At 43.2% G+C, this 25,103-nt stretch overlaps 1 protein-coding gene across 1 annotated transcript in view; it reads right to left on the bottom strand.

The window, feature by feature from the left end:
* The window catches only part of RANBP3 (RAN binding protein 3), a 554,440-nt gene that overhangs the window by 117,494 nt on the left and 411,843 nt on the right, over nt 1-25,103 (bottom strand). Inside the window, exon 10 of the mRNA XM_053703046.1 lies at nt 17,769-17,872. Coding sequence (XP_053559021.1) covers nt 17,769-17,872 — 104 coding nt within the window. The remainder of the gene's footprint in view (nt 1-17,768; nt 17,873-25,103) is intronic.

Here is a 25,103-nt window from a genome sequence, read left to right on the forward strand (position 1 = left end):
TTTATTTAGGGTTTCCTTAAAGGGACACTCAAGTCAAAAATAGACTTTCATGATTCAGATAGAGCAGCAATTTCAAAACAACTTTCCAATTTACTTCCATTAACAAAATGTGCACACTCTTTTTATAGTTACACTTTTTGAGTCACCAGCTCCTACTGAGCATGTACAAGAATTCACAGAATATACACATTTGTGATTAGCTGATGGCTGTCACATGATACAGGGGGAGTGGAAATAGACAACTTTAAAATGTATCAGAGAAAAAAATCTACTAGTCATTTGAAGTTCAGACTAGGTGCTTTTGCATTGCCTTTTTATCACGCATTTGTTGATTATGCATATCTACTGTATTTACTGGTCCTTTAAGTCTTGCATTAGAATGAACTCTGAGGAATAGTAAGAAATTAGACTTTCTATAATTAATATTATGTTGACTTGTATCTTTGCCCCCCCTCCCCCAAATACCATTTTTAGTTGTCTCCAAGTACAGGGTAGACTAAGAAACTCTTGATTCCTGGCTCACAGATCAAGATCCAGGATTCACCTACTTCATAGGTTTTGGAATACCTTCTCTTCATGGATGGTGCAACATCATTTTTCTATGTGCAAACTTGTCAACTACGTCAGTTTTCACAAGAGAGTTGCCTTCAAGGCCTGAACTCTAATACACAAAAGAAATGGGCTAAAATATCTTTTAGTCATCCATTTATTCTTCTTTCAGATTTTGCTTATATACTAACTAGAGTTAAAAATTTCACACCTCCATGGGACGGTGTGTTCTGAATGCACTTATGGCCTTTCCTTTCAAACCACTGCATGTTGTTGTGTTCTGGTATTTAACCCTCAAGTTCATTTTTTGAGTTGCAATCAATGACTAAGAAATGTATCTGATATTATATAATGACAATTACTAAGAATTGTTACGCAGTTTTCCACCTTTATTATTAGGGACTAAGTTAATTTCTGGTGATTATTGTCTAGGGTTATAGGGCAAGATAGATAGTCTAAAATACAATATATGTATGAAATGGGTAAAGGGTTGGCAACACTTTGTATTAATAAATAACAAAATAATCAGTAAAATGGAAATATTTTCTCCAAAGCTTCTAACTCCCTTTAAATATAAAAAAAAGCGGTTGATCAAAGCATGCACAAACTGCAGCCCTAAAAACGTATTTTGCAATAGCAAAATCCAGTTAAGTTTTAAGGATGATCAAATTATCATAATCCATCTAAAAAAATCAAAATGTATGCTTACCTGATAAATTTCTTTTTTTCTGGACATGGAGAGTCCACTACGTCATTCCAATTACTAGTGGGATATTCAACTCCTGGCCAGCAGGAGGCAAAGAGCACCCCAGCAAAGCTGTTAAGTGTAACTTCCCTTACCCATAATCCCCAGTCATTCAGCCGAAGGAAAATGGAAAAAGAAAAAAAAGCAGAAGGGTGAAAAAGTGCCTGAGATTTACTCAAAAAAACTGCCGAATTATAATTAAAGAGGGCCATCCTGAAGAAACTATAAGATTCGGGGAGTCCTCACTCGACTCCAGGAGAATTTTTTTTTAGCTATGCATCAAAAAAAGGTATCTACGCCATACCAAATTGTAAATCCCGCGAGTAACAGGAGAACGAACCTGAAGTATAGTATCAATGACCGCTTCCAAAAAACCACATCTAGATAGAACTAGGCATTCAATCCAAGCACTCAGCTTCAGAGAATCTAGATTTGGATGAAGGAATGGACCCTGAGTTACAAGGTCCTTGCTCAGAGGAAACCTCCAAGGTGAAAGAGATGACATCTTCACCAGATTCGCAAAACAGATCCTGCGAGGCCAGGCTTGATACGAGCAAAGACTTGTGGAAAGAGAGAAAACTGATGAAACAGGAATGCTAGACCGAAAATCCAAAAAACCGCCAGAGCAACTCTCAAGGCGGCCTTAGATTTCCTGACCTTGAACCGTTCCTGGGAAGCTTGGCGTTCTGACAAGACGCCATAAGATCCAACTCCAGAACCCCCCACCTGAGGGTTTATTCTGGAGCACATTTCCGGATGGAGAACCCACTCCCCGGGATGAGAAGTCTGTCAGCTCAGAAAAAGGAAATTTATGCTTACCTGACAAATTTATTTCTTTTAAGATACGACGAGTCCACAGATTTCATCCTTACTTATGGGATTACGCCACCTGTTTAGCAGGAAGTGTCAAAGAGCACCACAGCAGAGCTGTATATATAGCTTCTCCCTTCCCTCCCACTCCAGTCATTCGACCGAAGTTAGGAAGAGAAAGGAAAAGCTAAGGTGCAGAGGTGACTGAAGTTTAACAAAAATAAAAACCTGTCTTAGAAAAACAGGGTGGGCCGTGGACTCGTATCATAAAAGAAATAAATTTATCAGGTAAGCATAAATTTCCTTTTCTTTTACAAGATACGAGTCCACAGATTTCATCCTTACTTATGGGATACAATACCAAAGCTATAGGACACGGATGAAAGGGAGGGACAGGAACCTAAACGGAAGGCACCACTGCTTGAAGAACCTTTCTCCTAATAACAGCCTCAGATGAAGCAAAAGTATCAAATGTGTAAAATTTGGAAAAAGTGTGAAGAGACGACCAAGTTGCAGCCTTGCAAATCTGTTCAACAGAAGCATGATTTTTAAATGCCCATGAGGAAGCCACAGCCCTAGTAGAATGAGCCGTAATTCTTTCAGGAGGCTGCTGTCCAGCAGTCTCATAAGCAAGATGGATGATACTCTTCAGCCAAAAAGAAAGAGGTAGCCGTAGCCTTCTGGCCCCTACGCTTTCCAGAAAAAACAACAAATAATGAAGAAGATTGGCAAAATTCCTTAGCCGCCTGCAAGTAAAACTTCAGGGCACGAACCACATCTAAGTTATGTAACAGACGCTCCTTCTTGGAAGAAGGATTAGGACAAAAGGAAGGAACCACAATTTCCTGATTAATATTCTTATTAGAAACAACCTTAGGAAGGAAACCAAGTTTCGTACGTAAAACCACCTTATCAGAAAGGAAAATAAGATAAGGCGAGTCACATTGTAATGCAGAAAGCTCGGAAACACAGAAAGCTCGGAAACTCTGCGAGCAGAAGTAATAGCAACCAAAAATAAAAATTTCCAAGATAACAACTTAAGATCTATGGAATGCATAGGTTCAAACGGAACCCCTTGAACAGCATTAAGAACTAAATTCAAACTCTAAGGAGGAGCAATTGGTCTAAACACAGGCCTGATTCTAGTTAGAGCCTGACAAAAAGATTGAACATCTGGAACATCTGACAGACGTTGTGTAACAGAATAGACGAGGCAGAAATTTGTCCCTTTAAGGAACTTGCGGACAACCCTTTCTCCAAACCTTCTTAGAGAAAAGATAAAATCCTGGGAATCCTAACCCTACTCCATGAGTAGCCCTTGGATTCGCACCAATAAAGATATTTACGCCATATCTTATGGTAAATTTTTCTAGTAACAGGCTTACGTGCCTGAATCAAAGTATCAATGACCGAATCAGAGAACCCTCGCTTAGATAAAATCAAGGGTTCAATCTCCAAGCAGTTAGCTGCAGAGAAACTAGATTCGGATGATGGAAGGGTCCCTGAATGAGAAGGTCCTGCCTCAATGGAAGCTTCCACGGCGGCAGAGAGAACATGTCCACCAGATCCGCATACCAAGTCCTGCGCGGCCACGCAGGAGCGATTAGAATTACTGACGCCCTCTCCTGTTTGATCCGAGCAATTACCCGGGAAGGAGAGCAAACGGTGGAAACACATAAGCTAGGCTGAACGACCACGGCACTGCCAAGGCGTCTATCAGTTCGGCCTGAGGATCCCTGGATCTGTATCCGTATCTTGGGAGCTTGGCATTCTGACATTCAACTGAGGCCAAGCCTGAAGTGCAGTGAATATCGCTCTCAACTCCAGAATATTGATTGGGAGTGGAGACTCTGACCGAGTCCACATACCCTGAGCCTTCAGGGAATGCCAAACCGCACCCCAACCTAGTAGACTGGCATCCATTGTCACTATCACCCATGAGGGTCTGCGAAAGCACGTCCCTTGGGACAGATGATCCTGCGACAACCACCAAAGAAGAGAGAGTCTCTTGTCTCCTGATCCAGATCTATCTGAGGAGACAAATTTGCATAATTTCCATTCCACTGTCTGAGCATGCTCAGTTGTAGAGGTCTGAGATGAAAACGAGCAAACGGAATGCTGTCCATTGCCGCCACCATCAATCCACTGAAGGCCGAGGATTGGATTGAAGGGCTCGGCATGTGTTCAAAATCTTCAACTTTCTGACCTCTGTCAAGAATATTTTCATGGATACAGAATCTATTAGAGTTCCTAGGAAAGGAACCCTTGTCTGTGGAATTAGTGAACTCTTTTCTACATTCACCTTCCATCCGTGAGTCCTTAGAAAAGACAGAACCATGTTGGTATGAAACTTTGTTAGTTGATAAGACGATGCCTGGATCAGAATATCGTCCAGATAAGGCGCCACTGCAATGCCCCGTGGTCTGAGAACTGCCAGCAGAGACCCTAGAACCTTCGTGAAGATCCTGGGAGCCGTGGCCAGCCCAAAGGGTAGAGCCACAAACTGAAAATGTTTGTCCATAAAGGCAAATCCTAGGAACTGGTGATGATCTTTGTGAATAGGAATGTGAAGGTATGCATCCTTTAAATCCACGGTAGTCATATATTGACCCCCCTGTATCAATGGAAGAATTGTCCGGATAGTCTCCATCTTGAAGGAAGGGACTCTGAGAAACTTGTTTAGACTCTTGAGATCTAAAATGGGTCTGAATGTACCCTCTTTTTTGGGGACCACGAAAACATTTGAGTAAAACCCCTGCCCCTGTTCCAGTATTGGAACGGGACGGATTACTCCCATAGTAGAGAGGTCATTTACACAACGTAAGAACGCCTCTCTTTTTATCTGGTCTACAGACAATCGTGAAAGAAGAAACCTCCCCCTTGCGAGAGAATTTTTGAATTCCAGTTGATACCCCTGGGGCACTATTTCCAGTGTCCAGGGGTCCTGAACGTCTTTTATCCAAGCCTGGGTAAAAAGAGACAGTCTGCCCCCTACGAGATCCGGTCCCGGATCGGGGGCCGCCCCTTCATGCTGTCTTGGGAGCAGCAGGGGGCTTCTTGGGTTGTTTACCCTTGTTCCAAGCCTGGTTGGGTCCAGACGGACTTGGCTTGAGCAAAGTTCCCTTCCTGTTTAGGGGACTCACTTGAAATTTCGAAAGGAACGAAAATTAATCTGTCTACCCCTCTGCTTAGATGTTTTATCTTGAGGTAAGAGATGGCCTTTACCTCCCGTAATGTCAGAAATAATCTCTTTCAAGTCAGGTCCGAATAGAGTCTTCCCCCTTGAAAGGAATAGACAAAAGCTTGGATTTAGATGACGCGTCCGCAGACCAAGACTTTAACCACAAGGCTCTGCGCACTAGAATGGCAAAGCCTGAATTCTTAGCCACTAACTTAGCGATCTGAAAAGCGGCGTCAGTGACAAAGGAATTAGCCAATTTTAGGGCCATAATCCTATCCATTATTTCTTCTAAAGAAGTCTCCGTCCTCAGAGATTCTTCCAAGGCATCAAACCAAAAGGCAGCCGCAGTTGTAAGTGGTACAATACAGGCCGTCGGTTGTAAGAGAAAACCTTGATGAACGAATAGCTTTTTTAGCAGACCCTCTAACTTTTTATCCATAGGGTCTTTGAAAGCACAACTGTCTTCAATAGGAATAGTTGCATGCTTAGCTAGTGTAGAAATAGCTCCCTCCACCTTAGGGACTGTTTGCCAAGAGTCCTTTACGGTGTTAGGTATAGGGTACAATTTCTTGAACATAGAGGAAGGGGAGAACAGGATACCCGGCCTTTCCCATTCCTTGGTGACAATCTCCGAAATTCTCTTAGGAACCGGAAAGGTATCTGAGTAAGCAGGGACTTCCAGGTATCTGTCCATCTTACACAATTTTTCTGGCGGGACCACAATAGTCACAATTGTCCAGAGTCGCTAGGATCTCCCGAAGTAACAGGCGGGGGTGTTCCAGCTTAAATCTAAAGGACATAACGTCCGAATCTGTTTGGGGCAATGCACTACCTGAATCAGACGGTTCCACCTCAGACAGAATCTCCTTACCCTCCAATTCAGAGGACTGGGAGGGTATATCAGAAATAGCCATCAAAGCATCAGAAGCTACAGGGACCCCCTGTGTTTTTGCCCTGCTACGTTTGCCTTGTAACACTGGCAACAAAACCTCAGCGAGGGTAGATGACATAACTGCAGCCATATCCTGCAAGGTGAAAGAAGCAGACGCCGTAGAAGATGGCGCAGCTTGAGCGAGCGTTAAAGGCTGTGATGCTTGGGGAGAAGATTGTGGCAAACCCTGAATCTCATTGGCTAGAGAATCATCTTTAGACATATCTTTATTACAAAATACTTTCTCTTTACCCTGCAAAGCTCTCTCAACACAATCTTCACATAGTGTGACAGGTGGTTCCACAATGGCATCCAAACACATGAGACATGTACTTTGCTCCATGTTTTCCATAGTAACAGATGCAAGGTACAAAAATTTTTAGGTCCCTTCTAATAAAACAGCACTATTAGTGTAGTATATAATAGAATACTGTTCCTTTAAATAGTAATAAACATGTACTGTGCCTTAATAAAAACCTCTAATAAGCCCCAATTTTATTTGGCCAAGTTTAACAAATAGCAAGCTTCACCTGGGCCCCGTTTAATATGACTAACAAAAATAAACCTCTAGTCACCCTGCCAGAGCTCCGCTGCGGCTCCTAACTGCCTTCGTACAACACTGATCCGCTTGTCTAAGGAAAATATCCTCTCTCTTTTTAGCTTGCAGCGCTCATGAAGAACGCACTCAGGAGCTGCCAGTACACTAAAAACAACCACTTGGCCTGAATAGATACGCAACAGCGCTAGAAAAGCGTGCGAGTGAAGCCCCGCCCATCGTGGGCGTTAACCAACACGGAACCCGGGAGAACCGGAAAAAAAAAACAAAAAAACTTTAAACCACAGTTTGCAAAATTCCTACAGCCCCAGCATCAGCCACAATACCAATAAAGGCAAAGCCCACTATTACTCCCATTATCAATTTTTAAATAGGAATGAAAATGTCACAGCGCTTCTGGCCAAAAAACTGCCTGACTGTCTGAGAAGCGTCTATCTGTAAATAGAAACCTTATAGGGCCATTATAAACTAATTTTTTCTTTGCATAAATGTTTTGTAGATGATCTATTTATAAAGCCCATAAAGTTTGTTTTTTAAAAAAATGTATAATTTTGCTTATTTTTAAATAACATTGCTCTGATTTTCAGACTCCTAACCAAGCCCCAAAGTTTTATTTGAATACCGTCAGCTACCCTCTCCAGCTTGCTCCTGTTTGTGTAAAGGGTCTTTTCATATGCAAAAGAAGTGGGAGGGGGGAGTGTCTTATTTGCCAATTGCAGTGGGCTTTCACCCTGCATTTTCAACAGAGCTAAACTGAAAGCTTCTAAGTATGTTTTTAAACCATTTTATACTGGATTTTTATATCAGTATCTTATTCTTTATAGTAGTGTCTATTACATGCAGTTATATGAAAATGAGTGTATACTGTCCCTTTAATGTCCCGAGTACTCCTGGCTAAAGCCTGCCTGCATGTCTGGGAAGCATAACAATATATGGCATTTGTCTGTCAAAAAAGGCATTTATACTGTGAAGGAAAAATATTTTACTAGAGTCCTCCTCAACAATACCATGACTGAGCACAGTTAGTTCTGAGTATCTGCTGCAAGCCCCAGAAATAAAATTGCACCTACCTCCATGCTGAGTAACAGCATGAAACCACTCACAGTGTCCAGAGGTCCGTTATCCCCTCCAGAGGTCCTGTGGAGAAGAAAGGACTTAGGCACATTCACTAAGACCATCTCCAGGCAGCACCAATAAGGGAGGCGCAGTGAGAGTAAAAAAAACCACCAGTTCCCACACAACTGGTCTTCCAGAAGTTGCCCGGAATAAAAATAGCACACATAGGTACCATTTAAAAATAAAAAATTCTTGATTGAAGAATCTAAACTAACACCTCACTTTACCTCTTCCTATCACTAACACAGGCTGTGGTGATCTTTGCCACTTCCTGCTAATCAGGAGGCGTAATCCCATAAGCAAGGATGAAATCTGTGGATTCGTATCTTGTAAAAGAAAGGATAATTGAGTCCAAGCTGCCAAGGTAATGAAGATTGCTCTCAACTTCAAGGTGTTTATGGAAAGAGAAGACTCCTCCCAGATCCACAGGCTCTGAGTTTTCAGAGAGCCCCAAACTACTCCCAAGCCTAGCGGCCTGTGGCCGTGGTCACAAGCACCCAGGAAGGTCTAAGGAAGCAAGTCCCCCGAGACAGATGTTCCTGTGAAATCCATCACGAGAGACAGACTCTAGTTAGGAGGATCCAGATCTATCCTCTAGTCAAAACTAGGCGTTCATGCGAGAGATCTGAATGGTCTACATTCCATTACATAGTTGCAGAGGTCACAGATGGAACCGAGGAAAAGGAATAATGTCTATGGCAGTACCATCAGACTGAACACAATGCATGAGCCACAGATGGACGAATAGCAGACTGGAGAGAAAGGCACTAAGCAAGAAGTTGGGATTTTCTGACAGCCGTCAGGAAAATCTCCATGGACAGAGAAAATATGATTGTCCCCAAGAAACACCCCCTTGTAGTTGAAACAATGGAACTCTCTTCCAGATTCACTTTCCATCCGTGGGAACGTAGAAAAAAAAAGATAACAAAATCTCAGTATGAGATTTGCTAGATGAAAAAATGACGTCTCCAGGAGGTAAGGCTCCACTGCAACTCCCAAAAGAGCCTCCAGAACCCTTGTAAATATTCTTGGACCCGAGGCAAGACCAAACTGAAGTGCAACAAAATGGAAATGCCTGTCCAGAAAAGCAAACCTCAGAAACTGGAGATGATCCCTGAGAATGGGAACATGAAGATATGCGTCCTTCAAGTCTCTGGTCGTCATTAACTAACCTTCCTGAACCCATGGAAGAATGGAATGAATATTTTCCATCCTTAAAGGAACACTGAACCCAAATTTTTTCTTTCATGATTCGGATAGAGCATGCAATTTTAAGCAACTTTCTAATTTACTCCTATTATAAATTTGTCTTCGTTCTCTTGCTATCTTTATTTGAAAAAGAAGGCATCTAAGCTATTTTTTAGTTCAGAACCATGGATAGCACTTGTTTATTGGTCGGTTAAATTAATCCACCAATCAGCAAGAACAACCCAGGTTGTTCACCAAAAATGGGCCAGCATCTAAACTTACATTCTTGCTTTTCAAATAAAGATACCAATAGAATGAAGAAAATGTGATAATAGGAGTAAATTAGAAAGTTGCTTAAAATTGCATGCTCTGATTCACGAAATAAAAAAATTGGGTTCAGTGTCCCTTGAAGGACGGAACCCCGAGGAATTTGTTGAGACACTTTAGGGACTAGGATGGGATGGAAAGTTCCCTCCTTTTTGGGAACTACAAACAGGTTTGAATAATATCCTTGACCCTGTTCCTTTACAGGAAATAGAATAATTACTATCAGGGAGGATAGGTCCTCTACTCAGTTTAAGAAGGCATTCCTCATACCTGGTTTGTGGATAGTCAAGACAGGAGAAATCTGCCCCTTGGAAGGTAAGACTTGAATCCTATTCTGAAAACCTGGGATACTATATTCATGGTCCATGGGTCTGGGACATCTCGTATCCAGGCATGTATAATATTTGAACTCTGATCTCTCAGGTTGTATTCCAGTGACTTACCACTGAGCAACCAGCGGGCTTCTCCGAAAAAGATAACAAAATGTTCCAGACATAGTAACACTCGCCTCAACTTGAGGGAGAAAAAAAAAAGTTAGAAAAGGTAGAAAAATAGTAATCCCACATTACAAGTATTTTAGCAGAACAAGGCCAATACCATGGCTTAAAATGCCCAGAGGACAAGAGGTAATATAAGCAAAACCTAAGGCTTATATTCACATCCAGAATATACCCTTACTGAAATCAGAAAGGGTGCTCAAAACATTTAGATAATATACACACACATTAAATAAATGACAAGTAAGCCAACATAATGGAGAAAATGCTAAGTAGCATAAACCAAGTATAAGGAAAGGTCTCTTTCCACATAACAGGAGTATGAGATCACAATTAGAGAGAAAAAAACAAAATTTATGCTTACCTGATAAATTTCTCTCTCTTGTGGTGTATCCAGTCCACGGGTTCATCCATTACTTGTGGCATATTCTCCTTCCCAACAGGAAGTTGCAAGAGGACACCCACAGCAGAGCTGTCTATATAGCTCCTCCCCTAACCCCCACCTTCAGTCATTCGACCGAAGACAAGTAAGAAAAAGGAGAAACTATAGGGTGCAGTGGTGACTGTAGTTTTAAAAATAAAAACACCTGCCTTAAAAGTGACAGGGCGGGTCATGGACTGGATACACCACAAGAGAAAGAAATTTATCAGGTAAGCATAAATTTAGTTTTCTCTTGTAAGGTGTATCCAGTCCACGGGTTCATCCATTACTTGTGGGATACCAATACCAAAGCTTTAGGACACGGATGAAGGGAGGGACAAGGCAGGAACTTAAACGGAAGGCACCACTGCCTGTAAGACCTTTCTCCCAAAAATAGCCTCCGAGGAAGCAAAAGTATCAAATTTGTAGAATTTAGAAAAAGTATGAAGCGAAGACCAAGTCGCCGCCCTACAAATCTGTTCAACAGAGGCCTCATGTTTAAAAGCCCATGTGGAAGCTACCGCTCTAGTGGAATGAGCTGTAATTCTTTCAGGAGGCTGCTGGCCAGCAGTCTCATAAGCTAAACTGATTATGCTTCTCAGCCAAAAAGAAAGAGAAGTTGCCGAAGACTTTTGGCCTCTCCTCTTTACAGAATAGACAACAAACAATGTAGATGTTTGTCGAAAATCCTTAGTAGCTTGCAAATAAGACTTTAAAGCACGAACCACGTCAAGATTGTGTAACAGACGTTCCTTCTTTGAAGAAGGATTAGGACACAGTGACGGAACAACAATTTCCTGATTGATATTCTTATTAGATACCACCTTAGGAAGAAACCCAGGTTTGGTACGCAAAACTACCTTATCTGCATGGAAGATCAGATAAGGGGAATCACACTGTAAGGCAAATAACTCTGAAACTCTTCGAGCCGAAGAGATAGCTACTAGGAACAGAACTTTCCAAGACTTTCCATGGTGGAGCAACAGGTTTAAACACAGGCCTGATCCTAACCAAAGCCTGACAAAACGCCTGAAACATCAGCCAGACGCTTGTGCAAAAGGACAGAGCAGAAATCTGTCCCTTTAAGGAACTAGCCGATAATCCCTTTTCCAATCCTTGGAGAAAAGATAATATCCTAGGAATCCAGACCTTACTCCACGAGTAACCCTTGGATTCAAACCAATGAAGATATTAACACCATATCTTATGATAGATTTTCCTGGTGACAGGCTTTCGAGCCTGAATCAAGGTATCAATGACCGACTCGGAGAAACCACGTTTTGATAAAATCAAGCGTTCAATCTCCAAGCAGTCAGCCGCAGAGAAATTAGATTTGGATGTTTGAATGGACATTGGAGTAGAAGGTCCTGCCTCAGCGGCAGAGTCCATGGTGGAAAGGATGACATGCCCACCAGATCTGCATACCAGGTCCTGCGTGGCCACGCAGGTGCTATCAAAATCACTGAAGCTCTCTCCTGCTTGATCTTGGCAATCAGCCGAGGGAGCAGAGGAAACGGTGGAAACACATAAGCCAGGCTGAAGGACCAGGGCACTGCTAGAGCATCTATCAGCGTTGCCTGGAAATCCCTTGACCTGGACCGGTAACGAGGAAGCTTGGCATCCTGACGAGACGCTATCAGATCCAGTTATGGTTTGCCCCATAGTTGAATCAGCTGGGCAAATACCTCCGGATGGAGCTCCCACTCCCCCGGATGAAAAGTCTGCCGACTTAGAAAATCCGCCTCCCAGTTCTCTACTCCTGGGATATGGATAGCTGAGAGATGGCAAGAGTGAACCTCTGCCCAAAGAATTACCTTGGAAACCTCTATCATTGCCAGGGGACTCCTTGTTCCCCCCTGATGGTTGATATAGGCTGTGGTCGTGATATTGTCCGACTGAAATCTGAAGAATCTGACCGCAGCTAGTTGAGGCCAAGCCTGAAGAGCATTGAATATCGCTCTTAGCTCCAGAATGTTTATCGGAAGGAGGGCCTCCTCCTGAGTCCACGAACCCTGAGCCTTCAGGGAATTCCAGACTGCGCCCCAGCCCAGAAGGCTGGCATCTGTCGTCACTATAGTCCACTCTGGCCTGCGGAAACTCATTCCCCTGGACAGATGGACCCGAGATAACCACCAGAGAAGAGAATCCCTGGTCTCTTGATCCAGATTTAACAGAGGAGACAAATCTGTGTAGTCCCCATCCCACTGATTGAGCATGCAAAGTTGCAGTGGTCTGAGATGTAGGCGGGCAAACGGAACTATATCCATTGCTGCTACCATCAGGCCGATCATTTCCATACACTGAGCCACTGACGGCCGAGAAGTGGAATGAAGAGCACGGCCAGAAGTTAGAAGCTTTGATATCCTGACCTCTGTCAGAAAAATTTTCATTTCTACTGAATCTATCAGAGTTCCTAGGATGGAAACTCGTGTGAGAGGGGAGAGTGAACTCTTTTCTCTGTTCACCTTCCACCCGTGAGACCTCAGAAAGGCCAGAACAATGTCCGTATGGGACTTGGCGATTTGAAAAGTTGACGCCTGGATCAGGATGTCATCTAGGTAAGGAGCCACCGCTATGCCCCTTGGCTTTAGAACCGCCAAAAAAGACCCTAGAACCTTTGTAAAGATTCTTGGCGCCGTGGCTAATCCGAAGGGAAGAGCCACAAACTGGTAATGCCTGTCTAGGAAGGCAAACCTGAGGAACTGATGATGATCTCTGTGAATCGGAATGTGGAGATAAGCATCCTTTAAGTCCACTGTAGTCATTTATTGACCCTCCTGGATCATAGGGAGGATGGTTCGGATTGTCTCGATCCTGAAATATGGGACCCTGAGAAATTTGTTTAGGATCTTGAGATCCAAGATTGGTCTGAACGTTCCCTCTTTTTTGGGAACTATAAACAGGTTTGAATAGAAACCCTGCCCCTGTTCCTCCCTTGGAACTGGGTGGATCACTCCCATAACCAGTAGGTCTTGAACGCAACGTAAGAATGCCTCTCTCTTTATCTGGTTTGCAGATAGTTGTGAGAGGTGAAATCTCCCCTTTGGAGATGAACCTTTGAATTCCAGAAGATATCCCTGGGAAACAATCTCTAGTGCCCAGGGATCCTGGACGTCTCTTGCCCAAGCCTGAGCAGAGAGAAAGTCTGCCCCCTACTAGATCCGGTCCCGGATCTGGGGCTACTCCTTCATGCTGTCTTAGAGGCAGCAGCAGGTTTTTTGACCTGCTTGCCCTTGTTCCAAGCCTGGTTAGGTCTCCAGACTGGTTTGGACTGGGTGAAATTTCCCTCTTGTTTTGCATTAGAGGAAGCTGAAGCTGCGCCACTCTTGAAGTTTTGAAAGGAACGAAAATTATTCTGTTTGGTCCTTAACTTATTGGACCTATCCTGAGGAAGGGCGTGACCTTTTCCTCCAGTAATATCAGAAATGATCTCCTTCAGACCAGGCCCAAAAAGGGTCTGTCCTTTGAAGGGGATGTTAAGAAGCTTAGACTTTGAAGTAACGTCTGCTGACCAGGACTTAAGCCATAGCGCCCTACGCGCCAGAATGGCAAAACCTGAATTCTTAGCCGTTAGCTTGGTTAAATGAAAAACGGCATCAGAGATAAAGGAATTAGCTAACTTAAGAGCTTTAACCCTGTCTAAAATATCATCTAACAGGGTCTCCACCTGTAGAGCCTCCTCAAGAGACTCGAACCAAAAAGCCGCTGCAGCAGTAACTGGGGCAATGCATGCAAGAGGCTGGAGAATAAATCCTTGATGTATAAAAATTTTCTTAAGGAGACCCTCCAATTTTTTATCCATAGGATGTAGGAAAGCACAACTGTCCTCGACGGGGATAGTTGTATGCTTAGCTAGGGTAGAGACTGCTCCCTCCACCTTAGGGGCCGTCTGCCACAAGTCCCGTATGGCGGCATCTATGGGAAACATCTTTTTAAAAGCAGGAGGGGGAGAGAACGGCACACCTGGTCTATCCCATTCCTTAGAAAAAAAATCCGAAAACCTCTTAGGGACTGGAAAAACATCGGTGTAAACAGGCACTGCAAAGTATTGGTCCATCTTACACAATTTCTCTGGAACTACAATGGGTTCACAGTCATCCAGAGTCGCTAAAACCTCCCTAAGCAATAAGCGGAGGTGTTCGAGCTTAAATTTAAACGCTGTCATTTCAGAATCAGACTGAAGCAACGCCTTCCCTGAATCTGAAATGTCACCCACAGATAGAAGCTCTCCTGCTTCGGCTTCTGAGTTTTGTGAGGGTATATCAGACACAGGTTTTAAAGCGTCAGAAAGCTCTGTATTTGTTCTAGCCCCAGAGCTGTCTCGCTTTCCTTGTAACCCTGGCAGTTTGGACAATACCTCTGAGAGGGTAGCATTCATAACTGCCGCCGTGTCCTGTAAGGTAAAAGAATTAGACGCGCTAGATGTACTTGGCGTCACTTGAGCGGGAGTTATAGGTTCTGACACATGGGGAGAGCTAGATGGCATAATCTCCCTTTTTTCAGTCAGAGAATCCTCTGGAGATAAATCTTTAAGCGCTATAATATGGTCTTTATAGTTTATAGAAATTTCAGTACATTTGGTACACATTCTAAGAGGGGGTTCCACAATGGCTTCCAAACATATTGAACAAGGAGTTTCCTCTATGTCAGACATGTTTAACAGACTAGTAATGAGACAAGCAAGCTTGGAAAACACTTTAATAAATGTGAAACAGCAATTAAACAAAAACGTTACTGTGCCTTTAAGAGAAAAAAACTAGCACTTAAACTGCAAAACAGTGTAAAAATATAGTAAAGTCTTCGAAATTTTTACAGTGTGTGTAAGGGACTAAAGCAACATTGCACCCACTTGCAAATGGATGATTAACCCCTTAGCCCCCAAACCGGATTTAAAAAACGTCAACCACCGGTAAAAGACAGTTAAGCACCTTGCCACAGCTCTGCTGAGGCTCCTACCTGCCCTCAAATACGATTTAGCGAAGAAATAAACCCTCTATAATGGTCCTCAGATGCCAGAGGACTCCTCTAGGGAAGCTGTATGTCTCTGTCTGAAGGAAACTGCGCATCTAGAGCGCGAAAATAGGCCCCTCCCACCATGTACTGGATGTCAGAGGGGCCTTAAGAAAATACTCCTAGGAGTATCTAACTAGCCCCCAAGAAAAGACTTATCTCCCTCAGAGAAAAAACGTCCTATTTATGAAACATGAAAACGTTTTGTCACCAAGTAATATGAGTATTAACATGAGTGTTACCCTGTTTTGTAAGCATGATCCCAGTCGTCGTTAAATCACTGCATTTAGCTTACCTCAAATACACAAGGCTCTGTCAGCATTTTCTAGAACTTTTTCATCTCTCTAGAAATAAAAATACTTAACATACCTCAAAGCAGGTAATCTGCAGACCGTTCCCCCAACTGAAGTTTTCCCATACTCTTCAGTTATGTGTGAGAACAGCAATGGACCTTAGTTACAAACCGCTAAGATCATCAACCTCCAGGCAGAATTCTTCTTCTAATTTCTGCCTGAGAGTAAAACAGTACAACGCCGGTACAGTTTCAAAATAAACTCTTGATTGAAGGTAAAAATACACTAAGTCACCACATATCTCGATACTTTCTATCTTGTCGAGAGTTGCAAGAGAATGACTGGAGGTGTGGGTTAGGGGAGGAGCTATATAGACAGCTCTGCTGTGGGTGTCCTCTTGCAACTTCCTGTTGGGAAGGAGAATATCCCACAAGTAATGGATGAACCCGTGGACTGGATACACCTTACAAGAGAAATACTCCCTGGGATGCTCCTAAATAAAAGGGATTGATTGAATTTTCCAAATCCCATAGGCACACTCGTAATCAATTTAGAATAGGCTATTGAAAGTTCATATAAGAAAGCCGCAACAAGCTAAGCTTTTGTACTTCACAAAAAGCTGCGCCAAATGGAAGGGGGTCCAAACTATAAGTACCCTACACAGTCCGTGGCGCGAAAACCATAGAGCCCTGTTAAAAAATATATCCGCTTCTCTGTATGGCGTCCCGCATATGCTGCAGAGCGCTCAAGCTTTCATGGCTGAACAAGGACTATGTAATTAAGTCCGCCTACAGCATTGACCACCAAAAATGTACTCCTAGTATCTTACTAACGCTAATAAAATATCTGAGTAAAATAGAGAAGAGAGACAACCATTCATCAAGTCTAAAAAACGGCAAACTGCGGAATGCCGGTATCTTAAAAAAGCAAGCCGGTTATAACACCGCAATTGCAGTACATTAATGAAGGGGACTGAGAGATAATAGCCAGCCCGCGACTATTTGTGTAGAATAGTACCTACGCAGCTGAGGAAAAACGTTAGCCATTATAGCCTGCGCAGTTAGAGGAAAAACAAGTGTGCATACCAATACTGAGACCCAGTAAATAAAAAACACCTCAATACCCGTAAAAACAGAATATGCAGAGATAAAAAAAAATCGAGGGACAATATCACACACCATATGATACCCAGTCCCAACACACCATGAAGCCTGGGTCTATCCTATACTTTAGACTGGCAATGGGGGTGGCAAAAAATCTGTCTCAATTAACTGCTCAGCCGCAAATATTCCAAACTATGTGGATATATAAGACAAGATATACATACCCCTCCTGAGGGTGGCTGGTCCCACTAGGTCCCTGATCTTCCCAAGCCTCTGGGATGTTTAAATATAACAGAAAAGACTTACCCTCCATGGAAATTCGACTGTCGAGCAGTAACAGCAGCTGCAGGTTTGACAGCCTCATTCGACCGCTAACAGAGACCTGAAGAAAAAGAAAGAACAGAGTTACCAACCCTGGCTTTCTGTGAAGGGGTAGCAATAATGTTAGAAATAAAGCAAAGACAACCTCTTCGCTTTCTAACTGCTAATAGCCACCATTACTCTTACTAAAGAGATTGGCATGAACACAGCATAGACCCTAATCCTTGCTTGCAGGGAAAAGTACCCATAAAAGGATTAAATATCTTCAGACACCATTTTCGCACAACCTCCATTGACAGAGGCAAAGAGAATGACTGGGGATTATGGATAAGGGAAGTTACACTTAACAGCTTTGCTGGGGTGCTCTTTGCCTCCTCCTGCTGGCCAGGAGTTAAATATCCTACTAGTAATTGGAATGACGTGAACTCTCCATGTCATAGGCAAGAAAGGTAATTCATCTTTTGAGGTAAACGTATCCCCATATACATCATCATAACCAGGGATAGTACATTATAAACAATTTTTAAGGCGAGATGTACACCACCTGTACAGTGGTGCTGATCACTACTGACCACAGAGTCATTGATTGATATTTATGCACCAATCAACAAATCATCAAAATGGTCTGTCATTTTATACACAAGTTTATATTTAAATATGGTGTCCTTTTAAACACACTACATGCAATAATACTGTGTGAATAGGACCTTCCAATCTCACCTGGAGCTAATGTATTGAAGAAAGTAGTTTGTCTGTGTAGGGGCATCTGAACCTTGCAACCCTGTGGTCTCATTGTCTGTTGATTCTTTACTTTCCCTTCCAAGCTGTAATCACAAAACGTGAGAGAGTTTGTGCTATATACAGAGGAACATGGACATCACCATGGGTATCACATTGTAATTAAAGGTACATGAAACCCCAAATGTTTCTTTCATGATTCAGATAAAGAATACAATTTTAAACAACTTTATAATTTACTTCTATTATCTAATCAGTTTCATTCTCTTGGTATCATTTGTTAAAGGAGCCGCAATGCACTACTGGTTTCTAACTGAACACCTGGGTGAGCCAATCACAATTTATATATAAATTCAGCAACCAATCAACAGATAGAACCTAGGTTCTCTGCTGCTCCTGAGATTTCCTAGATAAACCTTTCAGAAAATGATAAATAGAAGGAAGCAAATTAAATAATAGAAGTAAATTTGAATGTTGTTTAAAATTGTATTGTCTATCTGAATCATGAAAGAAAATATTTGAGTTTCATGACCCTTTAACTCTTAAGAGACATTGAATACAGATATTAATAGTACATTAGGTTTGGGGTTGGTGCAGAAAATAGCTGCAGCTGTAGATTTTATTACATTACCGTATTTTCCATAAACCAGAAAAAAAAAAACCCCATAAATTATGCTTACCTGGTCATTTTCTTTTCTTCCGTGGGAAAGAGTCCACAGCCGCATTCATTACTTATGGGAAATAAGAACCTGGCCACCAGGAGGAGGCAAAGACCCACGAGCCAAAGGCTTAAATTAAATACTCCTCCCACTTCCCCATCCCCCAGTCATTCAGCCGAGGAACAAGGAACAGTGGAAGAAGCATCAAGGTGAAAAGGTGCCAGAAGATGAAACAACAGCACCTCCAAAACATGCAAGGGGGCTGTGGACTCTTTCCCACGGAAGAAAAGAAAATTATCAGGTAAGCATAATTTATGTTTTTCTTCCTAATGGGAAAGAGTCCACAGCCGAATTCATTACTTATGGTATATGCATACCCAAGCCAAAGAGGACAAAGAATGCCAAGACAGGAGGGTAAGAGGCGGACCAATGAAGGCACCTACCGAAAAACATATTCCCAGAAAACTAAATCCTGTTTCGTCCGAAAACCAGGAACAACATTATTAAAAAGGTAAAAAAACAAAAAACGACCCCGGGGACACAAAGTCACCGACAGTCCAAAGGACCTGAACAGGTACCACGAGTAGATGCAACCAAGACAAAAGCCTTCAAGACCCCACTCTCAGGGCAACAACCCAGTCACAGCCCCTGAAAATAATAAGGGGACCCGACCAACTCAGGTCTTCAAGAAGACAAACCAAGATCCGCTCGCTAGGCTCACCTGCACAAATGTCAGGACAGAGAAAGACAGCAGCAGAAAATGGAAAAATGACCATAGAGAAACCAAAGAATCCCAAGGACCAGCGGACGCATAAACCGCTACACAGCGTGGACGAGCGGCAACCACCGATCAGGATCGCAAAGGGAAAATCCCTTACCGTAACCAAGACCCAGCTCCAGGCCACAATAGACTAAGGATGTCTCACAAGCTAGGAAAAAGATAGAGAAAAAGACGATCATGCTAAAGGCTTGAGAGAGGAAGCACAGCCGCCACGGAAAGGAACACAAAACATCACTCTCCTTCGCAACATAGACGGTGTAGACCAACACAACACCCCTAAAGTACGCAGAGCAACCGAAACTCATCGGAGACCAATCCTCTCGACAACTGAGAAATCCCTAAGGATCCCTCATCTCCCGAGGGAGCAAAGAAACTCCTCTAACAGACCCATAAAGTTTGTTAGCAACCAAGGTGCAACAGCATCAGCAGAGCCAAACTGCAACCCACCGCTCGCTAGGTAGCGAAGCTAACCAACAGGCTCTTACAGCTGACATAAAGCCCCTCCCCCGCACAAGGAGAGGGAGAGAAAAACTCAGGGATAATTCCCACAAACCCGAGAACACGGATCCCAAAGGGCGAGCCTACAAGGCAACACAAGTGTAGCGAAACCAGTCGGAATAGAACCTCGATCTGAAGGAGCCATAAAATGGCTAGATCTAGGTCGAGCATTTGAATTAACAAGATGTATTTCTCAGAAAAAACACTAAGCAACAACGTGACCCTTCCTTCCACGGGGAACCAGAGTAACCCAGATGAAAAGACTGTAGGACGTGTCCCCAAGACACCTAAACCATCTACCGATGAATGCACAGGCACTGAACGCCTCAAAGAGCAGAGAGGCAGCAAACCCAAAAGGCACCCCCCTTCAGGGGAGTCTGCCACAGGAGAAAGGTCAGACAGACCATCCAGAGCCCAACCAAAAGAGGAATAATATCTATGAGAAACAGCCTCTCAAGCCCCCACAACAACGGCAGCGAGGCAACTAACGTGCAACCACCATGTGCCGAGCAAAGTTCCGTAAAATACAGAGACCAGAAAGGGAAAGGTCAAACAGGCTAGAGTTAAATCTTAGACCGAATGAGGACAATAGGGCAACTAACGCCTAAGAAAACGCCCAGAAGCCCGACCTCACCACAGGTACCCAATCAACCAAAAATTCCAAGCTCCCCAAGGAGAATAATGGAACCCATCCTGACCCAACCCCTAACACCCAAGGGAATAACAGGGACAAGGAGAGATAGCTAGAACTTGGACTGACAGAACCCTAGACTCCCCTCCAAAACCTACGATGAGATCCGAGAAGGAGTCAGGTTCCACGAGTCAGAACCTGAGGCCACACACCCAAACCAGACCAACAAGCTGGCAGACTAACTCGTCTAGGACAAGGAAGACCTTGAACAGCAAGCACAGAAGGACACAGGCTATATAATGCGATAAAACAAGCAGCCCGAGTCCAAGACGAAAAAACCCAGACCAGCAGTGAAGAGGCACAGGATTCCGAGGGACGAGCTCACTTCGGTTCCCGACCCCTAAGGGGCGGCAGAAACAACCCCGGAGAACACCAGGTGAGCTGCAACCCAAGATCCCATCAGAGCATCAAAGCTCCCGAAGCAGAGCTAGGAGTAAGTAGCCACATCAGCATGACCCGACCTATACTAGCCACCCAACAGCATCTAGTCTCTAGAAGAAACCCCAAGGGCAGCCCAAAAGGCCAGAACTGCACACACTCACCCCTCAGGCCGGGGATGGAAAGGGACGGGGTGGAACTCCAACGGTCCATGTCTCTGAAGCAGACTGACAGAGCCAGCCCAAGCGCTCCTGACATCCAGACCCGAAGGTCGCAATGTAAGTCTAGTTTATAAAAACAGACAATAAAACAAGTGAACCAGGCGCAACATGCGTCACTAACAAGAACGAAATCCAAGCTATCCCAAAATTCCCGTAGGAAAAAAATGTAAAGTAAATAAATCCGACTCAGATAAAATAAACAAGGGCACCAGAAGGCATCCGCCCAGAAGGAACCATGTCTCCGCAGAACCTGCCAAACAGAGACCGGAACCCTCAGAAAAAGAGGCTGGGAAAGCTCATAATAGACCGACCGGAGATAAAATTAACTCCATCATCTATTCCGAAGAACTGTGCGAGAACTGAGAAGTCCCTGGACGAAAAAGAGGATCCCCCAACAAATCAAAAAGACGTGGTAGGAAACGGAGCCGCACAATCCTATAACAAAATGCACAACAGGTGAACAATCACCCCTGTGGGGAATATTATAGTGCCGTTTACGGTCTGAACACCCGGGATAGGCAGGCAGGCACATAACTACAAGGAAACCTTGGGATTTTGCAGACGAATCAGCACCAATAAAATAATAAAATGAAAATGTCCTGCCATCTCCGGGGGAAACAATCCACCCTGCACGGAGGAGAAATCAAAGTCAGGGTAACCTGCGAAAGCGCCTACTGAAGAACAGAGCCCCAGAGGCCGATGGCTCAGCAGATCCAAGGTCCCCCGAGCCAGAGGGACCCTGCAAACTATGCAGGCACAAGAGACAAGAATGGTAGACTTGAGACAACGGGGCCAAACGACAGTCCTCGTCCAAGGACGACTTATCATCTGATAAGACAATAGTCCCAGCATAAGAATCCTCCATGGCTAGGACTAATATAAACGCCAATATTGGAAAACAAAAAACAACAACTGGCACCTGACACACAATGGCTGGGGAACTCACCACCTCCTATGACCAGACCTTAGCGGAGCAAACTCTTTTCCTCCGTCGCCACTCGGTTAGGAATGCGGAAGGACCCCGCCCAAGCGTAAACACACACGGTCAGCAGATGCCCCACGAAATCCAAAAAGTGTGCAACCGAAAGGCGGCAAAACTAGGCCCACATAAAAGGATACGCAAGACTACACAAACAGGCATAAACCCATAACCCGAAGGTTTTTAGTCCTAGGCCTGCATTCACAAGGCCAGAAAAAAGCCACTAAGCACCGCATAGAGCAACGCTAAATGTCTCAGCATCAGAGCCCGTACGCAAATACCCAATGCAGGTTGAATCACATAACATGATGAGACCCCTTCCCCGTTCACCAAACCACCCTAAGGAGGAAATATCCCTTGATTCCAAGATCTGTACTGAAGGTGCCTCAGCGAGGCCCATACTATACTGTCATAATAAATCACATTACAGACAATGTAATAAAATGAAACTATCTTACCGGAATCTACGCTGTGGAACAGGAACACGGCCCTTCAAGTGTGACGAATAGTGGCAGCAGGTAGCGAACCAAAGTTTGACAACGCCAAGTGCTGAAAGGAGCTGTTATAAAAACGACATAAAAATATCTTCTGACAATTCTCTGCCAACAACCTGGGACGAAAAGCAAAGAATGACTGGGGGATTGGGAAAGTGGGAGAAGTAGTTAAGCCTTTGGCTGGTGGGTCTTTGCCTCCTCCTGGTGACCAGGTTCTTTTTTTCCCATAAGTAATGAATGCGGCTGTGGACTCTTTTCCATTAGAAAGAAAACAAAGCTGAATAAAAAAAAGGTAGAGGTGGGCTGGGACAGCTTTGCTCATCCTCTAAGTTGATGGGAATCAACAAATAGGGAGGGGGGGGGGGAATGTACAGGGATTTTATAATTTTATATAATTTAAAAACTTTCACTGATTCAGAGAGTAAAACATTTTAAGACATTCCAATTTACTTCCATTGTCAAATTGTGCACAGTTTCTGATGCACCAGCTACTACTGAACATGTGCAAGAGTTCATGACATTTACGTATACAAACTGATTAGCAGGTGGATGGGGGGGGGGGGGGGGGGGGCAGGCGTAAATTCTGACATTTGTTAGGGAAACCCCCCCCCCCCAAAAAAAAAAAACCCCACACACTACTACCGCTCATTTAAAATTCACTGTATTTAATGGTCCTAAGTTGTTGATGCTACTTAGATAGCAATTCATCGCTTGTTTTTTCTTTTCAATGACAGTCTGTATCTTTACACAATAATAATATTAAATGAGATTTAAAAACCATCTAAAAAACAAAAAGAAAATCATCATTTATGTAAGAATTTACCTGATAAATTAATTTCTTTCATATTGGCAAGAGTCCATGAGCTAGTGACGTATGGGATATACATTCCTACCAGGAGGGGAAAAGTTTCCCAAACATCAAAATGCCTATAAATACACCCCTCACCACACCCACAATTCAGTTTAACGAATAGCCAAGAAGTGGGGTGATAAGAAAGGAGCGAAAGCATCAACAAGGATATGGAATAATTGTGCTTTATACAAAAAAAATCATAATCACCATAAAAAGGGTGGGCCTCATGGACTCTTGCCAATATGAAAGAAATGAATTTATCAGGTAAATTCTTACATAAAAGAAAATGTATGCTTACCTGATAAATTGATTTCTTCTATGATACGACGAGTTCACGGATTCATCCTTTACTTGTGGGATATTATCCTCCTGCTAACAGGAAGTGGCAAAGAGCACCACAGCAGAGCTGTCTATATAGCTCCTCCCTTGACTCCACCCCCCAGTCATTCGACCGAAGTTATAGGAAGAAAAGGAGAAACTAAAAGGTGCAGAGGTGACTGAAGTTTTAAACCAAAAAATATAATCTGTCTTAAATTGACAGGGCGGGCCATGGACTTGTCGTATCATAGAATAAATAAATTTATCAGGTAAGCATAAATTTCCTTTTCTTCTATAAGATACGACGAGTCCACGGATTCATCCTTTACTTGTGGGATACAATACCAAAGCTACAGGACACGGATTAACGGGAGGGACAAGACAGATACCTAAACAGAAGGCACCACTGCTTGAAGAACTTTTCTCCCAAAAATAGCCTCCAAAGAAGCAAAAGTATCAAATTTGTAAAATTTGGAAAAGGTATGAAGGGAAGACCAAGTCGCAGCCTTACAAATCTGTTCAACAGAATCATCGTTTATAAAAGCCCATGTGGAAGCCACCGCTCTAGTAGAATGAGCTGTAATCTTTTCAGGAGGCTGCTGTCCAGCAGTCTCGTATGCCAAACGGATGATGCTTTTCAGACAAAAAGAAAGAGAGGTAGCCGTGGCTTTTTGAACTCTACGCTTTCCAGAATAGACAACAAACAGAGAAGATGATTGACGGAAATCCTTGGTCGCTTGCAAGTAAAACTTCAAGGCACGAACCACGTCCAAGTTATGTAACAGACCTTCTTAGAAGAAGGGTTAGGACACAGAAGGAACAACAATTTCCTGATTAATATTCTTATTTGAAACAACCTTAGGAAGGAAATCAGGTTTAGTATGCAAAACCACCTTATCAGAATGGAATATAAGATAAGGCGAGTCGCATTGTAACGCAGATAGCTCAGAAACTCTTCGAGCAGAAGAGATAGCAACTAAAAACAGAACTTTCCAAGATAGAAGTTTAATATCTATGGAATGCATGGGTTCAAACGGAACCCCTTGAAGAACATTTAGAACTAAATTCAAGCTCTATGGCGGAGCAACAGGTTTAAACACAGGCTTAATTCTAACCAAAGTCTGACAAAACGACTGAAAGTCTGGGACATCTGCCAGACGCTTGTGTAGTAAGATTGACAAAGCAGAAATCTGTCCCTTTAAGGAACTAGCCGATAACCCCTTCTCCAATCCTTCTTGGAGAAAGGACAAAATCCTAGGAATCCTGATCTTACTCCATGAGTATCCTTTGGATTCGCACCAATAAAGATATTTATGCCATATCTTATGATAAATTTTCCTAGTGACAGGCTTCTGAGCCTGAATCAAGGTATCAATGACTGACAGAATCCCCGCTTAGATAAAATCAAGCGTTCAATCTCCAGGCAGTCAGCTGCAGAGAAACTA

The sequence above is a fragment of the Bombina bombina genome, chromosome 2, assembly GCF_027579735.1.
Source record: "Bombina bombina isolate aBomBom1 chromosome 2, aBomBom1.pri, whole genome shotgun sequence".
In the NCBI taxonomy this organism is placed as follows: Eukaryota; Metazoa; Chordata; class Amphibia; order Anura; family Bombinatoridae; genus Bombina; species Bombina bombina.